Source organism: Lissotriton helveticus, chromosome 10 (genome assembly GCF_964261635.1).
Source record: "Lissotriton helveticus chromosome 10, aLisHel1.1, whole genome shotgun sequence".
Classification (NCBI taxonomy): Eukaryota; Metazoa; Chordata; class Amphibia; order Caudata; family Salamandridae; genus Lissotriton; species Lissotriton helveticus.
The window spans coordinates 230,623,970-230,650,475 of NC_136071.1; the positions used below are offsets into that span (position 1 = coordinate 230,623,970).

The 26,506-nt window shown below is 42.8% G+C and overlaps 1 protein-coding gene across 1 annotated transcript in view; it reads right to left on the reverse strand.

The window, feature by feature from the left end:
* Nucleotides 1-3,935: 3,935 nt before the first annotated feature.
* Nucleotides 3,936-26,506, reverse strand: part of DRG2 (developmentally regulated GTP binding protein 2) — a 100,484-nt gene continuing 77,913 nt past the window's right edge. Inside the window, exons 9-13 of the mRNA XM_078665188.1 lie at nt 21,246-21,322; nt 19,380-19,468; nt 17,211-17,269; nt 4,799-4,852; nt 3,936-4,704 (exon numbers count right to left, since the gene is read on the reverse strand). Of these exons, the coding sequence (XP_078521314.1) occupies nt 4,618-4,704; nt 4,799-4,852; nt 17,211-17,269; nt 19,380-19,468; nt 21,246-21,322 (366 nt within the window). The 3' untranslated portion in view covers nt 3,936-4,617. The remainder of the gene's footprint in view (nt 4,705-4,798; nt 4,853-17,210; nt 17,270-19,379; nt 19,469-21,245; nt 21,323-26,506) is intronic.

The following is a 26,506-nucleotide window of genomic DNA, read 5'->3' on the forward strand; positions in this document are numbered from 1 at the left end:
AGGTGGACTGGTGTGCAAAATAACAATGTACAGGGATGCAGCACCCAGAAACTACCTAGCATTCCATACATCACTTTTATGCGACTTTATTATTTCATCACAGTCTATAGTGCCAGAGCGAATGCTGAAAAGCTTTTAGGGCCTCGAAGGATTGTAACAGTGTTCAGAATAAACAACCAGCTCAGTTCTGTGCCCAAAGTCAGGGCCAGTCTCAGCTCAGAAGCTTTTTCTCAGTGTCTGACCATGGCTCAAAGGCACTGGTGGTACAGCTGCATGTTTTTGAAGTCCAAGATTAGAGGCTTGGCCTTTACACTGAATGTGGTCGCCCTTGGCTTCAAAGCTCCTTATTATTTATTTTTTATTGTATTTAAACAACTTGTAAAGCGCACAAATACCCATAGGTGTCTCGTGCTATGTGCTGCAGAAGGTATGGCTTAGAATGGGGAAAAAAAACTACTACTTGAAAAGCCATGTTTTTATTTGTTTCCTGAATGACAGCAGAGTAGGGCTTGCCTTAATCTGCGAGGGAAGGGAGTTCCACTGTTTAACAGTGGCATCTACAAAACATCTGATGCCCCAGTTGGTTCTTTTGGTTTTAGGGACGACAAGAAGATTGGCAGCTGCTGAGCGAAGGGATCTGATGGGAGTGTATACCTGAAAAGACTTCTTCAAAAATTCCAGCCCTGTATTGTGAATGGCCTTATAGGCAATACAGAGAGCTTTAAATTTTGTTATGCTTCTTATGGGTAGCCAGTGGAGCTGTTGCACCACGTTAGAAATGGACTTTAATTTAGGAGTACCCAACAGTATCCTAGCAGCCGCATTCTGCACCAAATGCAGCTTACTAAGAACCATTTCCAGTGCATTAATTAGAAGGCTATTACAGTATTCAATTTTGCACATAACAAAAGCGGAGATTAGCTTTCTCCGGGCTCCAGCCACGATAAACGGCAGCAATTTCTTTACCATTCTTGAGACATAAAAGGATAAGTAGACCACTGCGTTAGCATGATGTTTAAAAGACAATTTATCGTCAAGAATGACACCCAAGTTCCTGCCTTTAGTGACCGGAATTGGGGGCGATCCCAATTTATACGACCACAAGCCCGCAGACCACCCTGGGGTTACATTTCCAAAGACCATTACTTCTGTCTTGGATGAGTTTAATTTAAGGAATTGCCCTGACATCCAGGTACTGATGGCCAACATGCCATCGTGAAAGCTAGCCAATACTGCATCCCCGTTTTTATGAACGGCGAGCACCAATTGGGTTTCATCTGCATAGGTGGTGAGAGCTAGTCCAAACAATATGATTACTCATGCTAAGTCGGTGACGTGAATATTGAACAGTGTCAGACTTAATGAGGATCCTTGCGGGACACCACATGGAAGTGAAAAGACTGGGGAATTGAAATCTCCCAGGCTAACTAGCTGGGTACGATTAGATAGAAATGATGACAGAAGGGCTTTTGCCTTGTACCCAATGCCTAGGGCAGAGACAGGATTTATCAGCGTGGCATGATCAACCGTGTCAAATGCTGCTGATAGATCCAATAGCACAAGTACCGCAGCACATCCTTTGTCTAACACAAACCTGATTTTGTCAGTATCTTTGATGAGTGCGGTTTCTGTGCTATGGTCTTTCCTAAAGCCAAACTGTTTCATCCAACAGCTTAGTCTCCTCAAAATGAGCAAACTGAACGTTCATAATTTTTTCAACAAGTTTGGCAGGCAAAGGGAGCCGAGCAATTGGTTGATAATTGTTGGTCTCCCCTGGATTCAGATTAGGTTTTTTTAACAACAGGTGAATAGAGACTTTTTTCCATTGTGAAGGATAGGTGCCTGAGCTGAACCTAAGTGTTGAAAATGAACCTATTAGGTCTGGGATCAGTTTCAGAACTGAGGGGGGGGGGCAAGGGACAACCCGTGAACCTGATTTGGCCATGTTTACCAGATCGATTATCTGTTCCACTGAGACTGGCCTAAATTCCCTGAAGGCAAAGCTGTCCTGTCTCTCGCTATTTAAGTCCAGTTGACTCCGGCCCTCAGCAGAGGCATGAAAGTTTGAATAGATTTGCACCACCTTAGGATCAAGGTGACCCACAGAGGACACGGTACTCACAGTCTACAATGTGGTTTAGACAACTCCAAGCTCTTTCTGCTGTTCTTCAGACTCGGAGGAGAACTCTGCCTCAACGTTCGGATACCACTGGGTAATTTCTGGTTCTGACGGCCCATGCTGCTCCTCCTGTTGTGATTCGCTGCCTTGCTCCCCAAAAATATCAGTGGTGGCTGGCTCCTGGTGTTGCATCCTATTGGTCCACCTGCACTCCTGTTGGTGCCTTAGGGTTTTTTTGGCCAAAAAAAGAAGACAGGCCCAACACGTGGTGTTGTGTTCCGGTGAGAAATAAAGGTTGGAGATTTGATAGCGATCAATCCAAAGGTATTTGGACTGGCACTATGGACAATATTGAAAAGTCGTCTCCTCCATCACTCCAGCCGCCTTTTCCTCAAGAAAGTTTGAGGGAAGGAGCAAAAGCCTTGAAGCCGGTCCAAGGCCCTAATTGTTGGGCATCATGAGTTTTTTGCCTTCTAGTTCAAAGAATTGTGATGAAAATTGGATGAATTATTGTCAAAATGTTTTCCCATGCAAACAGGGTTAAAAAGATGCACAGAGAAGGCTCAAAGAACTGTGCTGTTCACACTGAACATAGAGCCCAGTGGATACACTTCAGACCTGATGTCAGAAAAAAAAAAAAAAACGAACAATGGAGTCGATGCCCATGCAGATTCCCAGCTAAGAGAGGAGTCACTATATCTCATGACTCGAAGGATGTTTTCGAAGAAAAACAAGTTGCAAACGTCCAAGCCCAACACTAGATGATAGAAGTAAGCACAGCACATGTATTTACAGTAACACATGCAGGGCCAGACTGGGAACACAAACAGCCCTGGCAATTGGGATCGGCCTGGGGGGGGGGTCAGGGTAGTGAGAAGCAGTACTGTTGCTGGCCGCTTTTGTTACAGGGGGCTGATATTGCTGCATGGCTGCAAAACCGGCCCCCAGTGACAAAAGCACGCCCCACCACTCAAAAAACGGCCCCAGCCCTTCCGGCCCACCGGGAAAACGCCCGGGCCCCGCTACAGCCAGTCTGGCCCTGAACACAAGCTACAAACATAAGCATTTATAATGCCAAAAACTAAGAATGGAAACAGGTACCCAATCTCAGCATTTTTACTATTTTCTAGATCGAGAAAATAGCATGCAATACTATAAGGACATTGTTTGAAGTATTATCAAGTTACACTCCTCACATAAAAGGAAACTATTTTGGACAAGTGTGTTCTGGTCAAAAGCATGCCTAAAAGACACCTCACACTACTCCTTGCATAGTGAAATTAGGTAACCAATTGCTTTTTTTAGCAGTAGATTTGACACTTATTGATGGTTTGGTCTTGCTTTCAATTCATTGTAAAAGATGTAGCCAAGTTTCAGCCATTATTCGGCATTTAGCTTGGAGCTGTCTTGCAGTACAGAGCTTCTAGAAGCAAGTACTCCCCCCCACCACCCTTCACTATCCGAGATTTGTGGTACTGAGTTACAGCTGAAACACTGGTGTTTCTGTTGGGCTTCTCTGAGAAGTCAATAGGATCACATGGTAAGTTTGTTTTAGCGAGAAATCCAGTGGTTGGTTGGTTGCGTAGGCGTCACCAAAATTTGATAATTAGACTAAAGATGCATTTCGTGGACGACATGAAATACACTGGATTGCTATCTGTATATTGTACAGCATCACCCCTGGATACTGTAAAAGATATGCTACACTGGAATCTACTAGTTCTCTATTGCTTGAAGTCCCACCTCATCAGTTATTTAGAGATTTACGTTAACTTGGGGTATTTGGGTGTACATATGAAAACAAATACAAACAATGTTCATGCTTGCTGCAAGATTTAATTTTCTACAATAAATGTAGTGACCAATGGCACTGCACCTGGGGGATGTGGGACCCCTGGGCCACGCTACCTAGTCACCTCTGAGGTGATTATTGCTTCTGTCAGGTGATCCCACTCACAGTTCTTAAGGCCTGAAGCATAACAAATATGGACCAAAACCAAATGGATGCAACAATCCTCTCCCAGAAGCACATTTAAAACAACGAAATGCATGCACAAAAGAAGGCAGCGGATTTCGAACACTTAAGCCACAGGCTGGCAGGTTTAATGTTAATGCCAGCAGACTGCAGACTTGCTTGTGAAATCATAAGCGCTTAAAAGGCTGCAAACCAATTGGTTATCTTTCCAAACTTTGTAGTTAAAGGGAGAAAGCTGTAGGTCAGCTCCCATGTTCTATGATTGTAAGATGCCGTATAAATGAATTGTCTTTTGAGAAGTACAAGTTTCACACTTTTTTGCTCGTCTTTCCCACCACCCTCGAGATGAGAGCATCACTGTTGGTTGTTCATCTTTTCCTCGGGCTTCATGGAAGCATACACTGATTTACGGCTCTTTTCCTCCTTTTCTCATGGAGGAGCTCTCTTTCTGCAGCAGGTCACATTGGCATGGTTACAGCAGGGTAGGGGAAGTCAGGCACCAGTGATCAGCTGCAGTGGTAGACTACTTCTTCACAATCTGGATAACATCTTCGTGTTCTATAATGTGCGTCAGTCCAACTCTCTGAGGGCTGTACTTCGTGCTTGTGCCCTGAGAACGGACAGCCAAAAAGAAATCATTAGCTAAAGACTTGCTAATTACAAAATATCAACATCAGTGGCTTTTTTGTCTGCCAAGTACTCACCCACACCAAGGCATATTTGAACTGGCTTGCAAGTGTTCGGTGAATTCGGTGGCACTATGAGGAAAAAACAATACCTTTAAATTGTGCTATCAAACCTTTTTAAATAGCCCTCCAACATGGGAAATACTATTGTTTACAATTAAGTAAGTTCTCAAATTGTAATCACCTTTAAATACATACAAATGTTTTCGAAATTGGATCAGGAACATGCAACCTGCTTCTGAAAATTATTTTAAAAATCAGCTGCTTGTTTACATTCCAGTTACTGCTTTTGGAGCTCTATGGTGACTTATCACGATTGTATGCCGTTTACCACAGATATTCCTTTATTGCGCAAGGTAAGTGTAGTTAAGCTAAGTTAAACATACATATACATATAATTAAAAATTCATATTTTTTTTATTTTTTGGAAGGGGAGGCCCGCCCCCCATTTTTTTAAACTATATTTTTCTGTTTATTGGCTGGGACCCCTTTTTTCTTTTTAATTACCTTTACCACCCTATACCCCTACCACCCCAAAAATACCCTTACCATCCTATACCTCAACCCACACCTAAAGCCTAAAAATACCCTCATCACCTTACACCCTTACCCATCCTTAAACCCCCCAAAATACCTTTAACACTCTATATTACTATTTCAAGTTACTATAACACATGCCCTAAAATAATTAATTCACGTCCCCATCATGCACTGTTATCAATGATGTTTTTCCAGATGTTCCAATCATGTTAATAATGAGGGCATAGATCATGTCACTAGTGATGTAATATGGGAGGTAATTAGCAGCGCATGGCAAGGGCACGAGCTACAGTTAGGTGATATACTATATTTGGTGAATTTCACGGGTTGTATTGGTTAAAAACAGTATGATTTAACTAACATGTTCAACTACCTATAACATCACTTTCGCCTTTGTTTTTCTCAGTGAAATTTGGAAGGTTTAAAAAAAATAAAAATGCAAAGTGAGATATAAATACAATTCCTAACTATAACCTCACTTAAACCTTTGGCTTTTTCGTGAATTTCAGTTTTTTTTAATGCAAAACACCAGCCACTCACAGTGTGAGGTTAGACACGGGGCCAGGCTTGCGCCCCCCCTCCCTTAGCATTTGGGGCCTCTGGTACCCCACCGACCCTCTAGGGCCATTTACTTTAAGAAGATGGGACACCTCCCCAAACCAATAGTGGCCCCAGTGACCATACCCCCGGGGGTCTCAGGTGGGTGCTCCCATGTCCACCCGCTGCACAGACAAAACACCATGTTGTGGGCTGCGGTCGAGCCTCAAGGACCCACGGCCTCCCCACATGCACCCATCCTGGAAGCATCAGAGTCTGCATTGCTCTCACCAGAGGGAGCAGGATTTTCACTGCTCCCACCAGGTGGGAGCAATTTGATTTTCCCCAATTTGATTTTCCCTGCTCACAAGAGCACAGGCAGGTAAATTACATGTCTTCTCTCACTTGGCGGGAGCATTTTTAATACTTCCACAGAATGTGAGCAGACAAGTGCTCCCTACCCGCTCACAGGCAGGGAAACTACTGTGTCCTGGCGGTGGTCTCTCAAGGACAGAGCGAGTGAGTTGGCCCCAGAGATGGGTTCCAAGGTTGTGTTTTGCAGCTCAGGGAGGCGGGCCATGTGCATCCCCTTCCCTTTTTTTTTGGTATTCGGCAGAGGGTAATAGGGTCCCTGGGGCCTTCCAGAGGCTTGGGGGTAAGGAGGGGCCATGCACCATCTCCCCAAAATATTTAACTGCCCCGCCCTCCGTGCTATTGTTGTAACACAGATCCTCCGCAAAATCGTGGAAATTTTTTTTTTGTACGCCAGGAGGGTCTGTCCTACTGGGGCCATTCTACTAGGCCTTGGTGGGCAGGGTATCCCTATCCTAACCCTTATAACTTTTTTTTCTACAGGGGTCCGGATTGAGTCCAGAGTCATAAGATGGCTTGCGCAACATCATTGCGGATGTGGTGGCAGACAATCAAACCTCCTCTTGAGATTTGCCGACTCCACAGACCATCCACAGCTTGATATATACAGTGTTTTTGAGCCTTGCTATCTCAAAAGCTACTGAGCTGATCTACATTAAATCACAAAAGCACACTCTCCGGACCAAGATCTAGCTTTCTGCCAAATTTGGTATGATTCCGTTCAGCAATTTTTTGCGGTATCGCTGTTCAATTTTCATATGGAAAAAGCATTTTGGCTCTGCAAGCTTGACTATCAGAGTAGTAAAGAGGAGCAGAAAAGGCTTCTCAGTGAGGTTAAATGGCTGGTGGGGGGAGGCTCAGAGTTCGAATAGTCAAGCAACATACAATACATTAGTAAAAAGAAAGGACTTTGTGACAGCAAAGTGAACTACTATATAGTTTGATGAAAGGTTCAGATATAGGGTTCTACGATTATGCCTACACACTAGTTAAATCACTGCACCTTCTACATAGCTGCAACTATCTATGGTGTAACAGCAAAGATACAGTCATAGGTAAAGATTAGGCAAGTTCACTAAGCAATTATTACATCAGGCATTTCATAGGTCAGTTCAATTAATTCCTACTGGCAAAGAGCTCATACTGGCAAATGGTATCTTTCTAATGGCATGTGTACCTTTGGCATTCATGACAGTCTCTCAATCTTTTGATCTTAGGCCCTGTGACACCTGCTTATTGGAGAGACAGCTTCGAGCAGAGCTGGATTGTGTGCTCAGTTGCATTGCACTGGCTGTGTCTTTGTCAGCATCACAGGAACACGGACAGAGTCCTGTCTCCTCACACGGACTGATTGGATGAACAAGCATGGAAGGCTTGAACAGTGGGTGCTCATATTCTTCAGTTGCAGCCTCTGGGCCATGGACAAGGGCCTCAATATTGAAGTTATGATGGCGCTCACAGAATACATCACACATCGGGCAGCAGTAGCATAATTTCTTCTGGCATGCTGCTATTTTCGCAAGTAGTAGCTAGAGTCATCGCGTCCTGCCTGTCCCGCCAGTCTGTTTGCCGCGAGGGGGACTCCAGCGTCCAGCAGCACCAGCGCCAGTGCAGCGCGCCAGGAGGCGCATAAAACTGAGGCCGGCAACCCGCAGCGCGGGTCAGTCATTGGCAGGAAGAGGCAGGGCCACCCCCTGACGTTTGCTGTTTGGGACGGTGAACAGTGCTTGAGAACACGTAAAGACAAATTACACCCCAAAGGTACTGTTATACTTTCCTGTTTGGGACTGATTGTAAAGCCTTTGGTGTCCTTATCTGGAAGTAATAGCTGTCCTATTATGTAGGGTGAAATGTTCTCTTCTCCTTTTTTTAATTCTTTCTCTTTTAGTGATGTTTTATAGGAGATAGTGTATGTATGTATGGTAGCATATGTTTGAGGTAACTAGCAGGCACCTAGCACCGATTGTGAGAAGAGGCCATACTGCCTAATAGCTATGGGTAAAAGGAAGTTGCCTGACAGCAAAGAAGACAGTGGGGAGGCTGGAGGAAATAGCTGAAACCAGGGTAAAAAGGGCAAGATGGCGAAGAAGTTACAACTGCATGCAGGTAGCAACTGCGTCCTAGATCGGATAGACACCCTCATTGAGGAGTGTGAGGGCATACTAGAGCTGGAGCCCTCGGTGCAATCTATTGGTGAACCGATTCCCCCCAGGTTGTCCCCTGTTGTAAAATTAACTACTCCCACCATCTCGGTAATGTTCCAGAAAACCCTAAAAAAGAATGTGGCCAAAACTACTGTTGGAGGCGAAACAGCCGAAGGGGGAATAGCGAAGAAAGGTAACATTACCACCACAGTGCATTGTACTGACAGATTCCTCCCACTGGTGGACATAGCCGACAACGAAAGCAGTAAAGAAGATGGGCTACAGGTAACACAGGAACTACCAACCCCTCTTGAGCAGGGAAAGGTTATGGGGACAGTTCTGATAAAAGAATATCAAGAGTTGCTACAGCAAGTTACTCTGCTAAGGCAAGAAATGGGCTTAATGAGAGGCCAGATAGAGAGATTGCCATCGCTGGTAAAATCACTGACACGATCCCCCATGCATTCCGGAGATTCAAGAACAAATGGAGGCCCGGGTCACCAATAGGGCGCAATTATACCTACGCAGGTAACACCCAGGGCTTTACCAACTACTGCCCCTCATGTAGAAAAAAGTCAGGGTCATTGGCCCATATCCAATTTGGAAAGGCATTGGTCAGAGAACACGAGGTTGTTATCAAACAAGTCAGTCAGTCATCATCCAGTTTAGCCCTTCCAAGAGTGAAGTGAATGCCAGGTTACATGTGCTCAATCAATCTAGGATCCAGGGAGTATCTACCCTGGACAATATAGACTGACTTCCGGCGATTATGGCCAAGAGGCAGCAGGCATGTCAACTGATCAAGGTGGCCTATGGGGATAGTTTGTCAGCGGATGAATGTTTTACATCACAGCTGGAATGGAGTGTAAAAGAGGGTTCCTTGTCATCTGATCAGAAAGATGGACTAGAACAGGAGGTCAGCCCAAGCCCTCTCGCCATATGTAGTAATATGGCTGTTAGTGCATTACCTGTTTTGAATACATTATTATCATGGAACATCGCAGGATTAGGTTCCAAGATGGGTTCCCATGAATGGAGTGCTTTTATTGAGGAGTTTGAGATCTGTCTGTTCCAAGAGACCTGGGCAAAAGCCCCGCTCTATCGCGTAGGGTATCTAAACTTTTACATCCCGGCCGTTGAAGGCCCTAAATGGGAGACCATCAGGGGGCCTAACAATGTGGGTGAAGCAAGATGTAGGGTTAAATATTCAAGTTCTCCCTACCCATAGTCAGGATATCCAGGCCCTTAGACTGTCTAGAGGTACTAGTGGGATCTATAATATTTATGTGCGAGGCTCCAGGGGGAAAAAGTCAGGAGTTTTAGCAGCTCTTGATGACCTTCTTGAGGATTGCCATACAGACGCATATAATATTGTCGCAGTGGATTTTAATGCGACGTTTGAGCCATTGCTGAGTGAGGGGGATAACCTATTCGTTGAGGAAGATCTAAAGTGGGGTATCCCAAAGCTGGAGTTAGACCCATTAAAAAGATGGTCAGAGTCGGTGATTCAAATTAATTCTATATGCTTGGAAAAGGGACTAGGGGCTGTCAATGGCCGCACAGAGTCTGACAAAATGGGAGCTAACACATTCAACAATGGATATAGCTTCAGCAGGATAGACTATGTACTGGTTAGCTTAGCAATTTGGCATAAAGTGAGGGATATGAGGATTCAGGCTAGACTAGAGCGTGACCATAACCCTCTATGTGTGGATCTGGACCTTTCACACCTCAAAGACCCAGTCATTAGGCCAGACAGTTATATCACCGCTGATTATGTTCCATCGAACGATTTAAAGCGATTAAAATGGGGTAAGGTAAAAGAATTACCGCTATCACTAGCCAGCATCAATAAAGAGTTAGGTCACTAGCGATTTACAAGCCAGCGTAACTAATCTGTTAGATTTAAAGCGATCCACCTGCATACATGACAAATTTTTGGGTCGATTGCCTACGCATTTTAGGAAAAGGGGTAAATCAAAAATGGTTGCAACACCCATAATACAGGGATGGTTTAACTTAGAATGCAGAAAGGCTTGTGCAGACCTTGGGGTAGCTATAAAGCAAGGTGTTCCCGCAGTGGTACGAGCAGCAAGAGCCATATACCGGAGGGCGCAGTTTAAGGCAAAAAGGGAATGGGTCAGTAAGAGGTGGGATGAGCTGAGGGAGGCTTGTGCTAGCAGGAATCCCAAGCAGTTCTGGAATGTTCACAAATGGGATAGAGGAGGGCAGGCCTCTCAGCCCCAAAACCATGTCTCTCAAATGGAGTCGGTAAGCCATTTCAAACCACAATATGCAGTAAGTGAGCACGAAACTGAGGGCAGTATTGTAAAGCAATTCTTTAAGGAGGCAGTCTTTAGTAAGGCAGATGTGAGGTGGCCCTGAAATCAATTATGGCTGAGAAGGCTACGGGTTTAGTTGGATACCGGAGGATATATTAATTTATGATAAAGTGAGATGGAGCAAGTACATACACTTACTGTTAAATGCTATTGCCCAGGGTGCGCCGGTTCCAGAATCCTGGAAATGGGCAGAGATTATCCCTGTCTTTAAGAAAGGGGACAAATCATGCCCAGGGAATTATAGGCCGATCAGCCTTATTGACTTTTTACAAAAGGTGATAAGCAGATTGGTGCTCAATAGAGCGCAAGATTGGATCGATGAATTCTGCATCTTATCGCCCTTTCAAGCAGGGTTCGGTGCCCTTACCAGCACAATCGACCAAGTGTTTAGGTTTATTTTGCTGTGCTGGAAAACAGTTAACCTGGGGAAGGGTAGTTTGTACGCAGTCTTTGTAGGCCTTTAGTCAGCATTTGACCTTGTAGAGCGTGACAAACTTTGGCAGTCATTACATGAAATGGGGCTACCACTTGAGTTGCTGACACTCATCACCAGGCTACATGAGGATAATAAGGCTAAGATCCGATGGGGAAAGCAGGGTGAAGTCACATAATTTTTTCCCTTAGAGAAGGGAGTCCGGCAAGAATGTGTACTGGCCCTGACCCTATTCTCCTTGTACATCAATGGGATAGTGAACTGTATGAGGTTAACCCCCACAGATGCACCGATATTAGCAGGGGGAAAAGTCCCCATATTAATGTTTTGCGGATGGCACGTTGATCCTTTCCAAAACACCAAGTGGTCTTCAGAGGGCACTAACAATCTTCGAAAAGTTTTGTGCTAGTCGATGAACGGAGGTCAACGTGTCCAAAACAAAATTGATAGACTTTAATCCACACAGGGCCTTTAAGGAGGGCATTAGGTTAAATAAAGCCGTGCTGGGTCAGGTCAAGGAGTTTACATATCTAGAGGTCAATATCCAGGAGGGATTAAATTGGTCACATCAGGTCGATATAGCTTCCCTAAAACATCGACAACTGCCTGGGGTGCTACAAAAAGAATACAATACTTCCTATACTAAGATAATTAGCCGCGCTATGGAGATTTACAACCTGAAAGTCATCAGCTCTGCCTTATATGGTGCAGAACTCTGAGGTTATGAGAACTTATCTAAACTGACTATCTCAGAAAATAGGTTCCTCAGAAACATAACCAGTCTGCCCCAGAGTACCCCGACACTACCATTATTGAATGACCTTGGGAGAAAGCCAATCGCAGAAATTGACAAACTACGTCCCCTCTTGTACTGGTGTAGACTCTGGTCTACTCCAGAACTTGCAGCGTACGCGGCTGGCTTCCTAGATGTAATAAGGGTGGATTCACTGCACCAAATACAATGGCTTAGACAACTTAGAGCAACCCTAACAAAAATGGGCATGAGTTCTCTGTGGGATGGTCCCAAAAATAAAAATGTTCCCACAAAAAAAAGGTCTTGAAAGCCAAATATTGGGACATGGCCCAGACCAACATAGTGAGAAGCTGTGAGGCCTCTACCCTTACAGGGCTTTTCCTGGATTGTAAACCGACTAGAGCAATATTGGGACTTCATCACAAAACCCTTTGAGAGCAAATTATATTTCCAGTTCAGGGTGGGCACCCTGCCGCTAAGAGTGTTTACTAGCAAATGGTCTATACCTAGAAATGACCTGTGTCCGGTGTGCGGGTTTGGAAAAGCGTTATCAGCCCAGGTATTGTTCGAATGCATTGGGTATAAAGCTACTCGCCGTGCCTGGTTGACTCCCATTTGCAAGCTCTTAGGAACAAGAAGGGCGCATGAGGCGGAAAGAATCTTAAGAAGTGACACCGCTGAAGCAATCGCTATAGCCATGGCTAAATATCTGGGGTGGGTGTGGGCGATAAGAGCAAGGTCCCTGATGAGGTTTCTGTCCATTAGCGTTTTTATTTTCAGGCTTAGATGAATTTTTTGTATAACCTTCTGCTCCCTTATACTCAATTGGTATATTGGTAGCATGTATTGTAGTATGTTTATAAAGTTTTTAGTATATTAACTTTTAACAACATTTTAGCCTTGTACATACATTTTACCAGGCGAAAGGACTTACATGTATGTTTATGTTTTTATAATGTTATACGTCGAATAAAGCTAGTAGTTTTTTCAAACAGTTACACAGATGAACTGCACAAAGACCAAGTGATTCCATATGGCTTGGGTCGGCAATGGCTTTGCTTCCAATGTCAGGCGGACTCCTCATACGAGGAACATAGCTGGACTTTTCCTTCTGTGTAGAATCTCTCCTGCTGAGTCAAGCACTCTTTCCATCCATCCATCCATCTCACAGTAAGCAGACAGGCTTCTATGTGCTAGGTAAACCCACAGTTACTCTAGTAAGTTGCACACTTCAGGTGATGTCACCTCACCTCTGGAAGACTGGATGCCATGCAGACACCAGCTCTGATCTCACAGCAGCTCTTCGAGGACTCTGTGGAGCATTAACTTCCTTAATCAAGAAAAACTTGGAAAAGGAACAATGTGGGATGTTTTGATCCCATCTGTATATTAATTTTTCAGACAGGAAGTGGATTCATGATCTATGTCTGGGAAGACCCACATCTGAAAGAATGGTAGGAGAACTCGAGGGAGGAGTTCCTACTCGTGTATCTGTTGTGTTTGATGACTGAGCAGATCTGCTATTTGATTGTCTACTCCTGGAAGGTGTTCTGCGAGGAGATACATTTTGTGGCGTATGCCCCACTTCCAGATGTTCTGTGCTAGTTGTGACAGCTGGAGAGAGGGTGTCCCTCCGGTTTTTGTATGTAGTACATTGCTGTCTGTTGTCTGTACGTATCAGGACAGCTTTGCCTAGTAGATGAAATTGAAATGCTTTGAGTGGTAGAAAAATCGATAGAAGCTTTAGATGATTTATGTGAAGCTCCACATGCCCTGAATTGTGTGCGTTTGGGGATGAGCTCCTCAACCAGCGAGCGACGCGTCTGCTGTTAGCAATGTCTGTGTGAACTAAGTCGATGAAGGGCCGCCCTTTTGAAAGATTTTGTGGATTCCAACACTGCAGAGTACAAGGAGTGCGGCCGTCCACCAACACTAGATCTAATAACTGACCCTGAGCCTGGTTCCACTGATGTGCTAAGCATTCCTGAAGGGGACGCATTTGAAGACTTGCATAAGGGACTATTAGGATGCAAGACGTCATCATCCCTAGTAACTGCATGAACACTCGAGCTGGCAATGAGTGTTGTGGCTGAAGCTGAGATAGTAGAGTCTGAATGTTGCAGATACTTTTAGTTTCGGATCTGGAGGAGGAACATTGCAAGGCTCTTTTAATGGAGTCTTTTCCTGTTTGGGCGCTTTTATTGGCGTCGAAAGTTTCAGCTCCTAAGATTTACTCTTCGGTAGCGAGGGAATGGTCACCAAGACATGTTTTGGTGCCGAAGGTTTTGGCTTGGCACCAGCATGGGCCTACTCGAGCCCGTAGGCTTTTCCTTGTGTTTCGGCACCGGGGCGCCCGAAACATTTTCTCGGTGCCGACCTTGGCCCGAGGGCAGAGGAGGGGCCGGAGCCCTTATCTTTTTGTAGTGATGGGGCAAGGGGGTTTCTGTACTCACACTACGCTGACCCGGTGTAACTCGCTCCTGTTCTTCCACGACGAAGTCGGCCTCAGACACAGAGATATGCTCTGCTTCTTCTTCGGTTCCTTGAGCGTGGAATTCTTCTCCTTCGGAATCTTCACCGAAGATGTCCGGTGCGGAGCAGCTTTGATGTTGCATTTCGTGACGTCGAGCCCGGTGGTCACGGAGCGTCTTTTTGGGTCAAAACGATTGGCACGCATCGCAGTCTTGTTCATCATGTTCCGGGGTAGGCAGACGTTGCACACTTCGTGCAAGTCAGTGCGCAGAAAATTTGCGCGACACCCGGGACAGAGCTTGAATGAAGTCTGTTCCATCGACTGCTACTGAGCCCGACGCAGGTAGGCCCAACAGCCCTCCACGAGTTTGCAGATCGAAGACCTTTGAGCCGAAATGATACATGGAGAATGGGGAACGCGATCGTGGAACAATACCATTGAGGGAAGTGGATTGTGCGTCGAAGGGAACCCGAGAAATGGTGCCGAACTGGAGTGCAGTAAGTCACATCCAATCCCGATGGCGGAAAAAAACAATAAAACAATGGAGTCGATGCCCATGTGCACTATCATCATCGAAAGGAGGAGTCACCTCCCTCGGGACTGGGAAAGACTTCTTTGAGGAAAGACAAAGTGCAAACATCCAGACCCAACACTAGATGGCAGACTATGCAAAGCATGTGATCTACAGCTCACAGGCCTCAAACATATTATATGTAGATATATGTGTGTAAATATTTATACACACATTTATACACACAAAGTTATACTGTGTATATATATATATATATATAAATACCTGACTTGGACTACAGTTCCCATAAAAACGCCGCAGATGCTAACGCCTATGGGGCGGGGACTGTGCTATTAATTAGTGTGAATCCTGGCAGATGACGCACAAGCCACTGAAGAAGAGAGCGAGCCTCTCGAAATGCATTTGGCAGTTGACTTACCTTGAAGACCGTCGCCTTTGAATTCCTGCTGGCAGGTTCTTGCAAAATAAAGAGTTCTTCAATGAGTTCGTGTGTGGCAGTTTCCTAAAAGGGTTCCCTCACTGTGTTGAATTTAAACGGCCGCCCGGTCGTGGAAACTGCTCGCTGCAGCAACAGAGCCAGCTCTCCATTTTGAGGGGGCAATTGGTCACGAACGAGCTTAAAGGCATTTGCAGGGGTTGCCTTTTTGAACACTCTATGCAGAAACTGGAAGCAGGGCAGGGAGACGAACGTGATGTGCCTTCTTCCACTGGGTTTTAAATTTGGATCCATTTCACCAGGAAATAATCCCTACCTGACTTGGACTACAGTTCCCATAAAAACGCCGCAGATGCTAACGCCTATGGGGCGGGGACTGTGCTATTAATTAGTGTGAATCCTGGCAGATGACGCACAAGCCACTGAAGAAGAGAGCGAGCCTCTCGAAATGCATTTGGCAGTTGACTTACCTTGAAGACCGTCGCCTTTGAATTCCTGCTGGCAGGTTCTTGCAAAATAAAGAGTTCTTCAATGAGTTCGTGTGTGGCAGTTTCCTAAAAGGGTTCCCTCACTGTGTTGAATTTAAACGGCCGCCCGGTCGTGGAAACTGCTCGCTGCAGCAACAGAGCCAGCTCTCCATTTTGAGGGGGCAATTGGTCACGAACGAGCTTAAAGGCATTTGCAGGGGTTGCCTTTTTGAACACTCTATGCAGAAACTGGAAGCAGGGCAGGGAGACGAACGTGATGTGCCTTCTTCCACTGGGTTTTAAATTTGGATCCATTTCACCAGGAAATAATCCCTACCTGACTTGGACTACAGTTCCCATAAAAACGCCGCAGATGCTAACGCCTATGGGGCGGGGACTGTGCTATTAATTAGTGTGAATCCTGGCAGATGACGCACAAGCCACTGAAGAAGAGAGCGAGCCTCTCGAAATGCATTTGGCAGTTGACTTACCTTGAAGACCGTCGCCTTTGAATTCCTGCTGGCAGGTTCTTGCAAAATAAAGAGTTCTTCAATGAGTTCGTGTGTGGCAGTTTCCTAAAAGGGTTCCCTCACTGTGTTGAATGAATGAATGAATGAATGAATATATATATATATATATATATATATATATATATATATATATATATATATATATATATATATATATATATATATATATATTCCAACCTTTCGTCCACAGATAAGAACGATGTCCAAGCCTCAGTTGTAAACTTTCTTTGGAACTATATATATATATATATATATATATATATATATATATATATATATATTGTTTTACTTTGTGCCTTTTCTCAGACTTTTGCACCATGCTGTGCTGTTTGAATAATTGTTTACAAAGAGCACAAACTACATTCCCTTATTTGGCACTTCACTGATAGGTATACATAGATAATTATCTTGAAAACGCTGTACATCTCAGACACGAATGACTCAAAAACCTTGACAGAAATTGACAACTTATTTAAGGTAGGAATACAACAGTTAACAGCTGTACAAGGCACTGTGATTTTTCATGCTGCATTTTGATGAACTTTTCAGCTCTAAAAAAATATATATTTTTGCTAAAAACCTAGAACCATGCAGCATACTATTAACTGTGTAAAACATAAGCGAAGTCAGTAATTATGCAAATGAACACATGGCCACAGACTGACATAAGGACAGATATCACCGACAATGATAAAGTAAAAGTGTGTAAGCTACTCAAAGGGACCACAGCAGGAGTAAGTGGAATGATGTGTAAAGTCAGCAGGCAAATTAAGGTCATGTTACCAAAGGTGAAGCTTTGTCTGAAATACTATGACAAGATCATGAAGTGCCTTCTTAGCCCGTATAGAACACAGAGCAACATAGCCTTACCACATGTTCGACAGAAGCTCCTTTCCGCAGAATGATTGCATCTGAAAAGTCTGGTCTTTCTGCATAGAAAAAGCAAAAGGAAATTGTAAAACGATGTTACTGAGACACAAAAGGCTACCTTTATTTTGGAAATGTAAATATTGAATTCTGGAGGCTCTCTTACAAGTAATGCCAGTTTTTGAAAATTACTTTGGTGGCTTTTCATAATTGTATTATTTTCAAACACACAACTTTTTATTCTATTTTACACATACATTTGTATACAAAACACAGTTGATCCACAAATGAGAGCCAAATAAAGCCTCCCATTTACATCTTATATTTATTTCATTTTATTTATTTTAGGAGCTTTATATAGCGCTAGCTGGACCAGAGGGTATCAGAGCGCTTTACAACAAGTAAATTATGAGCAAGTATGCAGTACAGGTTATAGTCAAACATGTGGATCAGGCCGAGAGTAGGACAAACAAAGGCACGGTAGCGCGGGCGGGCAAGGAGAATGCAGTTCGAACAAGGTGCCCCCCAAAGGTTGCTTAGTTCACACCGGACGCGAGTCCCAAAAGATTTTCTTGGTCCGAGTCAATGACACTGGTCAAAATATAAGGATAGAAGAGGTGCAGGGGGGAGTGCATCCTGGCTTCTATCGGTTCCTTCGAGAGCGGTCGAGGAAGAGGATTTTTAGCGGATTTTTGAATTTGGGAAATGAGGGTATCGTTCTGATGTGGGGGGGGATGGAGTTCCAGATTTTGGGGGCGTTTCCGGCAAACGATTTTGTCGCGTTTTTCTGCTTGCGAGATTTCAGTGGGATTTGTTAAGAAATAGGAGAGCAATAAGCAGACCATTATAAACCAAGAACTACATTACCATCACGAGTTTACTATGCCAAACCACAAAATTATACATAGCATAAGGACAGAAAACAGCACATGTGTAAAAAGTGCCTTTTCTGGTTTTAAACTTAATAAATATAAAACAGAGATTCTTCCCTTTGGCAAACAATCTCTGGTGTGGATACCACAGTCTTTCTTAATTCAAAAACATTGTGTGGCTGCTGCCTGCTTTAATTTTCTCTGAATGCGGTCAAAGATGTTTTTCATTTCTTCTGACCTTCATGTAAAACAGTGGTACAAGCTCTCCTATCCTCTAAGATTGACATGGGGAATTTATCATAGCCTGGGGCATAACATAAGCAGTGAGTTGCAATACTTACTAGCTGCCTTATATATATCAAATATGTTTTAGTAAAGTGACTGTGTGAAATTAAGGCAGACATCCAAACAAATGCCCAACTAACTGTAGAGGACAACTGGAAGGCATTGTTATCGATAGGACATTAAATATTGATAATAATAAAATGGTACTTGTACAGCGCTTACTGTTGTAGTTATATTCAAATTCATTGCATTCATCTGGATCCCAAGACTGCCCATCACAAGGAGTATACAGGTTACTTCCTGAACTAAGTTATGCCACCTGTTGCAACGGATATTGCGAATGATGCTCTCTACAAAATATTTCAATGCTAATGGGCAGCAGTCTTCCTAATAACACCTCTACCTCCAATCAACATGTATCCTAAAAATCTTTGTTTGAATAAACTATTTAAGAGAAATCACTGTCTTTCTCCTGGAACTAGAAGATTGTTGTCAGACAAGTGGAAGATGATCCTAAGCAGCCGACTTCGGAACCCCCTAAGTGTATGAGATGATGGGGAAAGGAAAGGAACCGTTGAGTTGGTCAGCAATCGACAGTCAACCTATTCCCCACAGCCTATCCTGCCTATCGTCACACTCTAGAATTCGCGTGACACCATTTCTGGTCAGGTGGAGGCTCTCCTACGCAAATAGTGTTGGTATTTGGAAGGGTGTTTAGATGACTTTGGAAAGGATCTCTTCAAATTTGCCACTATAGTGGTTCCATGTGACAAAAGATAAAATACAGAAGCTACATCTGAAAATGGGATACATGTAAAAGGATAGAGAGCAAAAACAGTACTCCCCACAACTCACAAAGGGCAATAAGAGGTTGAGAAAGAAACAGATCTGGTATGGGTTCCGGGTCCTTCATCAGGAATGGAAGATGACAGACCGTAGCTTGCTTTGTTACTGGGCCTCTGCCTTAAAGAAAAATTATTTCCAAGAATACCAATTAAGCAAGCCTCTTAATTACCTCCACGCTTTTTAGTATAGATACAGGTCAATGCAAGGTATTCCCATAGCATCTCCAGTAGAAAATCCAAATTCAACTTCATACCGCAGCTGGAAGAGAGAACAATTAACACCGGGTCAGGATTTTACTAAATCAGAAGAAGTGCCTAGGACCAACACCAAACCCTCCATCACAGCCAAATAGCACGAGGAATCCATGACCTGTTCCAAAATACACAACATTAGTAATGCAGGCCAAATCGCACAGCAAACATGTGCTGGTACAACTGGAAATAAATTGCAGTGAAATGACAATTAAGCTTTCAGTCTGGCAGAGCCTTCACGATGCAGGTATTTGCAGTTATCTGCATTCAATTTACCTAAGCCAACTTGTTTTATGATCCTCAGTAAACTTACCCATCCTCCATGGTTCAAGTATCATCTGGTAATGTTTAAAGGCAAAATGTGTCCACAAACACATATACTCAATTTTCTTATGACATAACTACCAGTATTACAAAAACAAACTGTAAAACATCTGAGGAAAATTCTACATGTCCTGCACTTGTGTGCAACATGCATGAAGGCACAAACAACCATGCTAGTGTACTTTGTTGGAGCATCACTTTGTGCACAAAGGATTGCATTGTTTTCTTGCTGGATATTACTACAGCATGACTTGCGAGGTTGAACTATTACACATTTTTCCATGTGCACCATGAATTAAATAGTAAGACGTGAGCTGTGCCACAGTGTTTTATATAATGTGACTTTTTCCTAAGATATGGCTCTATGAGAAATTGTTTCAGTCACAGGCTCCTAACTGTGGATGTATATTTTTGCTTAAAAGTATTTAAGAAGGCTCCAATTTGTAGGCTCCTGAAAAGAATTACTTAAGTAAATGATGTGCAAGGGTTTGATATTCCAAGACTGCTTTACGATACAATAAGTTAATTATTCTGAATGTCTGTCCTAAGCAAGGCAGCCGTTAGTGTTTGATGAGCTGAAACATCAACACTAACAACAGAACAGATTCTCTTCATGTGGTTGTTTAAGGGATAAATAAATTGATCTGTAGGCTTCAAAATGTTATTTTGGAATTAAAGATATTTTCTGATATTGTATTCCATTATAACACATTGGCCAATAAAAAAACTATGGTTGTATTTCAAGCTAATCAACTGCTTCACAGTATAGAGAACAGATGTATTCCTTATCTTTATACTTTGGAGATTCAAATATCTTTAAATGACCCAGATGGTTATTTCAATGATTTGGTCTTTTGTTTTTTTTTTAACTTCCTCTCCATTTAAAAGATATCAAAGCTTATAAATATCCTTATATTGGATTTCTAAAAATTGTATGGCCTCTTATTCAGCTTTGTGTTTGATGCAGTAGGTTTCTTCAGGATAACTGAATACGAACTTCAAATTGAAATTTGGTCTACTCCTACAATAATAAGATTGACATACATGGGTGGCATAACAAAATATTTTTTTTATAGTTCCTGTTTGAGCCAAACAATGCTAAGCATGCAAACGACTCTTTAGTACTCTCTTATGCACTGTTAAAAATTGATACTCAGTGAAATTGTTGATGTAATCTAGTCAACATGGATACATTTGAAAGTAACACGGGAGTACATTGCACAGAACTCTCATAGAACCAAATTACCACACGCTGCATGTAACAAGCCCCTCTTATAAAGTGGGGTATTGTGAGATTAAAACAGATGGAAATGAACTCATTTGCTAAATGTTTCCTTTTTCTCTGTACACAAATACTGCTCTTTGTAGAGAATAGTTGCATTAACCAAATCTTCACTATGTGGAAATGCAAAGTGCTACCCTCCACCTGTGCACACTTCCCTAAGGGTTTTACGGCTCACCTGATCACAACACTGTTCGGCCTCCGAGCCAGACGGTCCACGTCCTCCATGGAGACTTGATCAATTTTGTTATAAACCTAGAATAAATCAAGAAAACAATAATGCAACACTTTTAACAATTTCATATTTCATAAAGTTTTCATTCAAAGGGAAAATCAATCTCAGCGCAGGACTAATAGTTCTACTCGGTCCCATAAGTACATAAGTCAGCTTCTGTACTCGATAGCGGTCACATATACAATTTATGTTTTAGAGATCTTCAGAAAAAGGCACCAGCAAAAATTGTCAAAAAGAAGAACAGTAAAAAGAACAATTAATAACAATACATACAACATCAAAACACGAGCACACACACACAGATGTACTTGGATTTAGGATCAGAGAGTGGAACAATCTCCAAAGTGGACCAAATTCAATAAATTAAAAATTGGACAATTTATCCCAAAGGACTAAATTCCCCAAACTTTTTGTGTAACAAGTGCTACTGAGGTGTGCAAAAAGTGGATGTTTCAAGTGTAAAATTCAAAACATGACTTACGGAATCATTAAATGTGGATTCCTACGGCCATAAATCCTATTACCACTTACAGACAAATGGTTAATATGATGTATTTTCCACAGTTAGAAGACCAAGAAAAGGGTGGGAGTAGAGACGGTTGCCCGTGAAGATCACTGGTAAGGATATGATCATCCAAAAAGCCATAACTTTGTGAACACTCACAACCAAAAACATTCCAAATTCCTTTTCACTCCATTTTGTGAACTCGTGGTAAAAAAGGTTTTTAAGTGTGCATAACAGGTACTAAACAATATTTTAACACTTCATGTTTGTTGGGGGGTTTAGGGAAAGGGGTATCTCCACAAGCAAACGTATTTAGGGAAATATCAAATAAAAGTTATGGTAAAACCATCACTTCTCCCACAAACGAGTCAAACCCTTAGTTGAATAAATTCTAAGCATGGAGCAGAGAGGGCTGTTCAACATTGCAATGTGCCCAAAGACTTTTGTAATGGTCCATAAATGGACACAATGCTTTGTGCCACTCAAGCACCCGTGAAAACCTTTGAAAATATCCCCCTTGGAGACTTGAACTTTAATATGATAGAGATGGTACGGATGCAGATGAAGTATAAGAGCAGGATCTGCTGAGCAAAATTAATCACACCAATAATCAGTTAGCATTTATTTGCAAAAATATATTAGAATCAGGTCCATTTAAGTCAGCCTAAATAATACTATAACTTAGAATGATTGCAGAGAAATTATATCTTCTATGAAATGACTTGCAGTATGGGAAAAAATAAACATGTTGCCATAAATATCTCCTTTATGTTGATCACTGTTCGTTTTATAAAACCAGATCACGAGAAGCAAAAGCCAATTTTAGTATTTCGCTGCAGCTGTAATTTTGCTCTGTTGTCTGCCTTTCAGTTTTAGCTACAGGCAGTAGACATCATTACGTCACAACTCAACAATAATAATTTATTACAGTTGAGCAGCAATGTAATTTCATTATTACAGGTGACTAGACATGTTACAACTCGAATAGTAAGGGAAGCAGAGACTAGCTTTTATGCAGGGATTGTAGACACTCATGTAGTATAAAGAAATACTGATTGACAGACAGTGGCGTCATTTCATTACACTCACATGGAAGATATCACAAGCCTTTAGACCTCACACACCAGATGACATCACATAAACAGTTATATCAAGCTACCTGATCCTCTACCACATTATAAAGTAACATTAGATAGCCTTTGACCTAGAGTAAAACATATGAATTACCAGAAACAAAGTAGAAAAATCACATAGTAAGTGCAAAAGTAATATAATAACTCTAAAATATCATCTCAAAAAAGCTGATAAAAGGCAAGCACTAGCACTGTAAGAAACAGTCGCACTGCAATCCATGGCAAACCCTACTCTGATGACTCTCAGGCCATCAGTTACCGCTACATATAATAGCATCTTGCTTTCCTCCAGCCTCTTGCTTGGGAGTTTGTGACTCAAGGGATGGCTCACCCATAAGTTCAAAGACTGTCTAAGAGTCTAGCAAAGGGTTGCTAAAGAGGCATTGAAGGGTTATAATCCAGCCCTTATATGACACCCTGGTTGGCTTCACCACAACATTTTGATTAAATCAATCCTTTAGCCCCATTAATAAACTATGTTTTAGAGCAAAGGTACTGTCTCCGCTCATGTCATTAGTCACTATCTCTTACAACAAAAGTCTAAAAGGAAATTGGTTTATATTAAGTCTATTCTGAAGTGTGTAAAATGTGTCTGCGCTCTGACAGCTGAATAATTGGAGGAAGAGAAAGAATGAGAAAGGGAAAGAAAGAAGTGAAAGATGTTTCTGTTATAATGGACTATGGTTAGATCTATTCTGGACATGGCCAGCTCACGCCCTGGCAGTCTGTCAGTTCCTGTTCAGTTTATACAACTTATTTTAAATCAGTCATTGTAAAAAACACACACCACTTTTAAAGCAAATCATTCATGTGTAAAAACAAAATCTTAAGTAACTGTGAATCAAAATGTAAAAGAAGTGCAGTTTTTGGCAGAAAAAATATTACATGTAAAAACACAAAACAACCAATTATAAGTCACAGTTATGTTTCCATTTCAGGTACTTTACTTGCAGAAGTATAAGAGATTAGATCTTTACTCACTACATGAAGGACAAATAAAAAAGCACCTTCCTTTCCGACAAAAGCCCAAAAATGATCCCCCAGCTAAAGATTACACAGTAAAAATGGAAAGCTGAAAAAAAAAATTGCCAATTAAATATTCTTGAACATAGATTATAATAAATCGTGGGATTCTCTTTGATGGCCATAAACACAGTTTAAACAAAGAAAATATTTCAATAAGAAGTAATTTTCTTTATGTTCATGGTTTTGAATTTTGAAAAATTCACTAATTAAATAAATCAGCTATTGTGCATTTGCCTGTTAACACCAATATGCAAACAGCTTTTAGAAACTGAAAAACAAATGGAATCGTAGCATCGGTCATAGGTTCTTATTCAATGATAATAAGCTTTGGCAAAGCCAATAAGTCTGACTTGCGTCTTGATTCCGGACTAAAACATAAAAAACTTATACATGGAGGTGTAGAAGAGTCCTCCTTGCATTGTAATGCAAGCGCTCCCTAGAACGTGGAAGGATAAACAAAACAGCCAGTAGCATAAGGTGACAGGGAAATTCTGATACGTAGAGGACTAGCTATAGCGCTCTGTACATTTTAAAACATTGAGCATAAGTCCCAAACATAGCCTCTGTTGAAGGCTGCTATTTTTGAGAAGCAACTTAGTTTATTTTTATTTATCCACTTGACAGCTCAACATCTTGTTACTTAAGGTAAATGTAAGCGCATTTTTCTTTTAGGTACTTACTCTCCTCATCCTGCTCGCTCTGATGCCACACCAGCTCTCTTTGACAGGTGTCAGATTTGTGAATAGAAGTAGTCTTGGAAGGATGATCATGATGTTGTGCTATCTATATTCCACTTTAATTTTATTAGGTGCAGAATCTGTTGGGGATGCCTTTTAAGAAACAGGAAGGATGTTTGCTTCAGGCGGAAAAGAGAAGTTAGCTGAGAAACTTGTGGGTCCCCCTGTCGTTGCACAGCTGGGGAGAAAGAATCATTCTCTTCTGACCTGCTCCTTTATCAGTGCTCAGCACTACAGTAGGAGGCAGTATTATCAATTCCCTTCATGACAGAGGATAAGACCGCAATGAGTGTGCAGAATCAAATTCAGCTGTTCCCTAACCAGCATTCTATGACGGTTCCAACATCAGTTCTCCTGGATCTGCTGGTACGGACATGTAATCTCTTTTGCAAGAGAAAGTGGTGAAGTTGGTTTAAAAATACCAAGAGATGAGAACATCTGCAACTACCTACTAGTTAAGAAAAACACAAGTTTAGGAAATAACCCAATTCTGGATCTTAAAGGAGCAAACAAATTGGTCAAGAAGCAAAAACTGTTAGTAAGGCATTTCCCCAGCATATGTAACTCCATAGCAGTGCTTCAAAAGAGCATGTGCTGGAGAAGGCCTTTGACCGAGTTGACTGGGAGTACCTGCTTGCTGCTTTGAGGTCATTCGGGGTGGGAGACAACTTCCTACGTTGGGTTCAGTTCCTCTACGCGGCACCTCGTGCGGCGGTGCGGGTGAATAGCTGTAAGTCAGCCCTCTTTCCCATCACTAGGGGAACGCGACAGGGATGTCCCCTCTCCCTGTTGCTTTTTGCGCTATATATGGAGCCCTTTTCTCAACGCATCCGGTCCCATATGGGCATTACGGGGGTCCAGTTTCGTGCGGATACTCACAAGATTAGCCTCTACGCGGATGATGGTATTCTGTCTCTCACCCAACCTCACTCCTCCCTACGACACTTGTCGCGGAACTTCTTGAATTCCAAAAGGTGGCATGATTTAAAGTTAACTTCGCCAAATCACACATCCTTAATGTCTCCATCCCTGACGCAGATGTGCAGAATCTGCGGCAAGACTTTGCCTTTCAGTGGGAGCACTCGGATATTCCATACTTGGGTATCGACTATCCCCCTCTCTCGCTAAAACGGTGTCCCTTAATTATAGGCTGCTTGTTGAACAAACTGTCAAGGCCCTCTCTGATTGGACCCACCTTAACTTGGCCTGGTACGGGAGGTTGGCGGCGGTGAAAATGACTGCTCCCGCAGGTCCTTTACCTTTTCCAAATGCTGCTCTTGAGTCCCCCGCCGGGCACTCTCCGAAAACTACAGGGGCTCCTTAATAAGTTTTTGTGGAACAATAATCGGCCACGGCTGGCGCTGTCCCTCGCCACTACCCCTAAAACAGCGGGCGGGCTGGGATTTCCCCTGCTGAAGGTTTAATATTAGGCATCCTGCCTCCGCTATATAGCGGAATAGGCCAATGTCTAGCAAGCACTGGAACTTTATGGACCAGAAGGTGGCAGGTTGTAACATTTGGCGGGAGTTGTGGTTACCACGCAAGCACAGGGTGTGGGGCCTTTATTCTTCCCCGGTGACCTCCCCGAACCACACAGCATGGGACCAATTGGCGCAGCGCAGTGGGTGAACTACTTTTCCCTCCCCAATGACTCCTATTGTTGATAATCCGGACTTCCCGCCGGGGTGTGCGTCTCCAGTCTTTCATCGCTGGCGAGAGGAAGGCTGTAAGAGGGTGGGCTCCCTCTTCGACCTTGATGGACTGATCCCATTCGCCCAACTACATAAGGAGTACTTCCAGCTA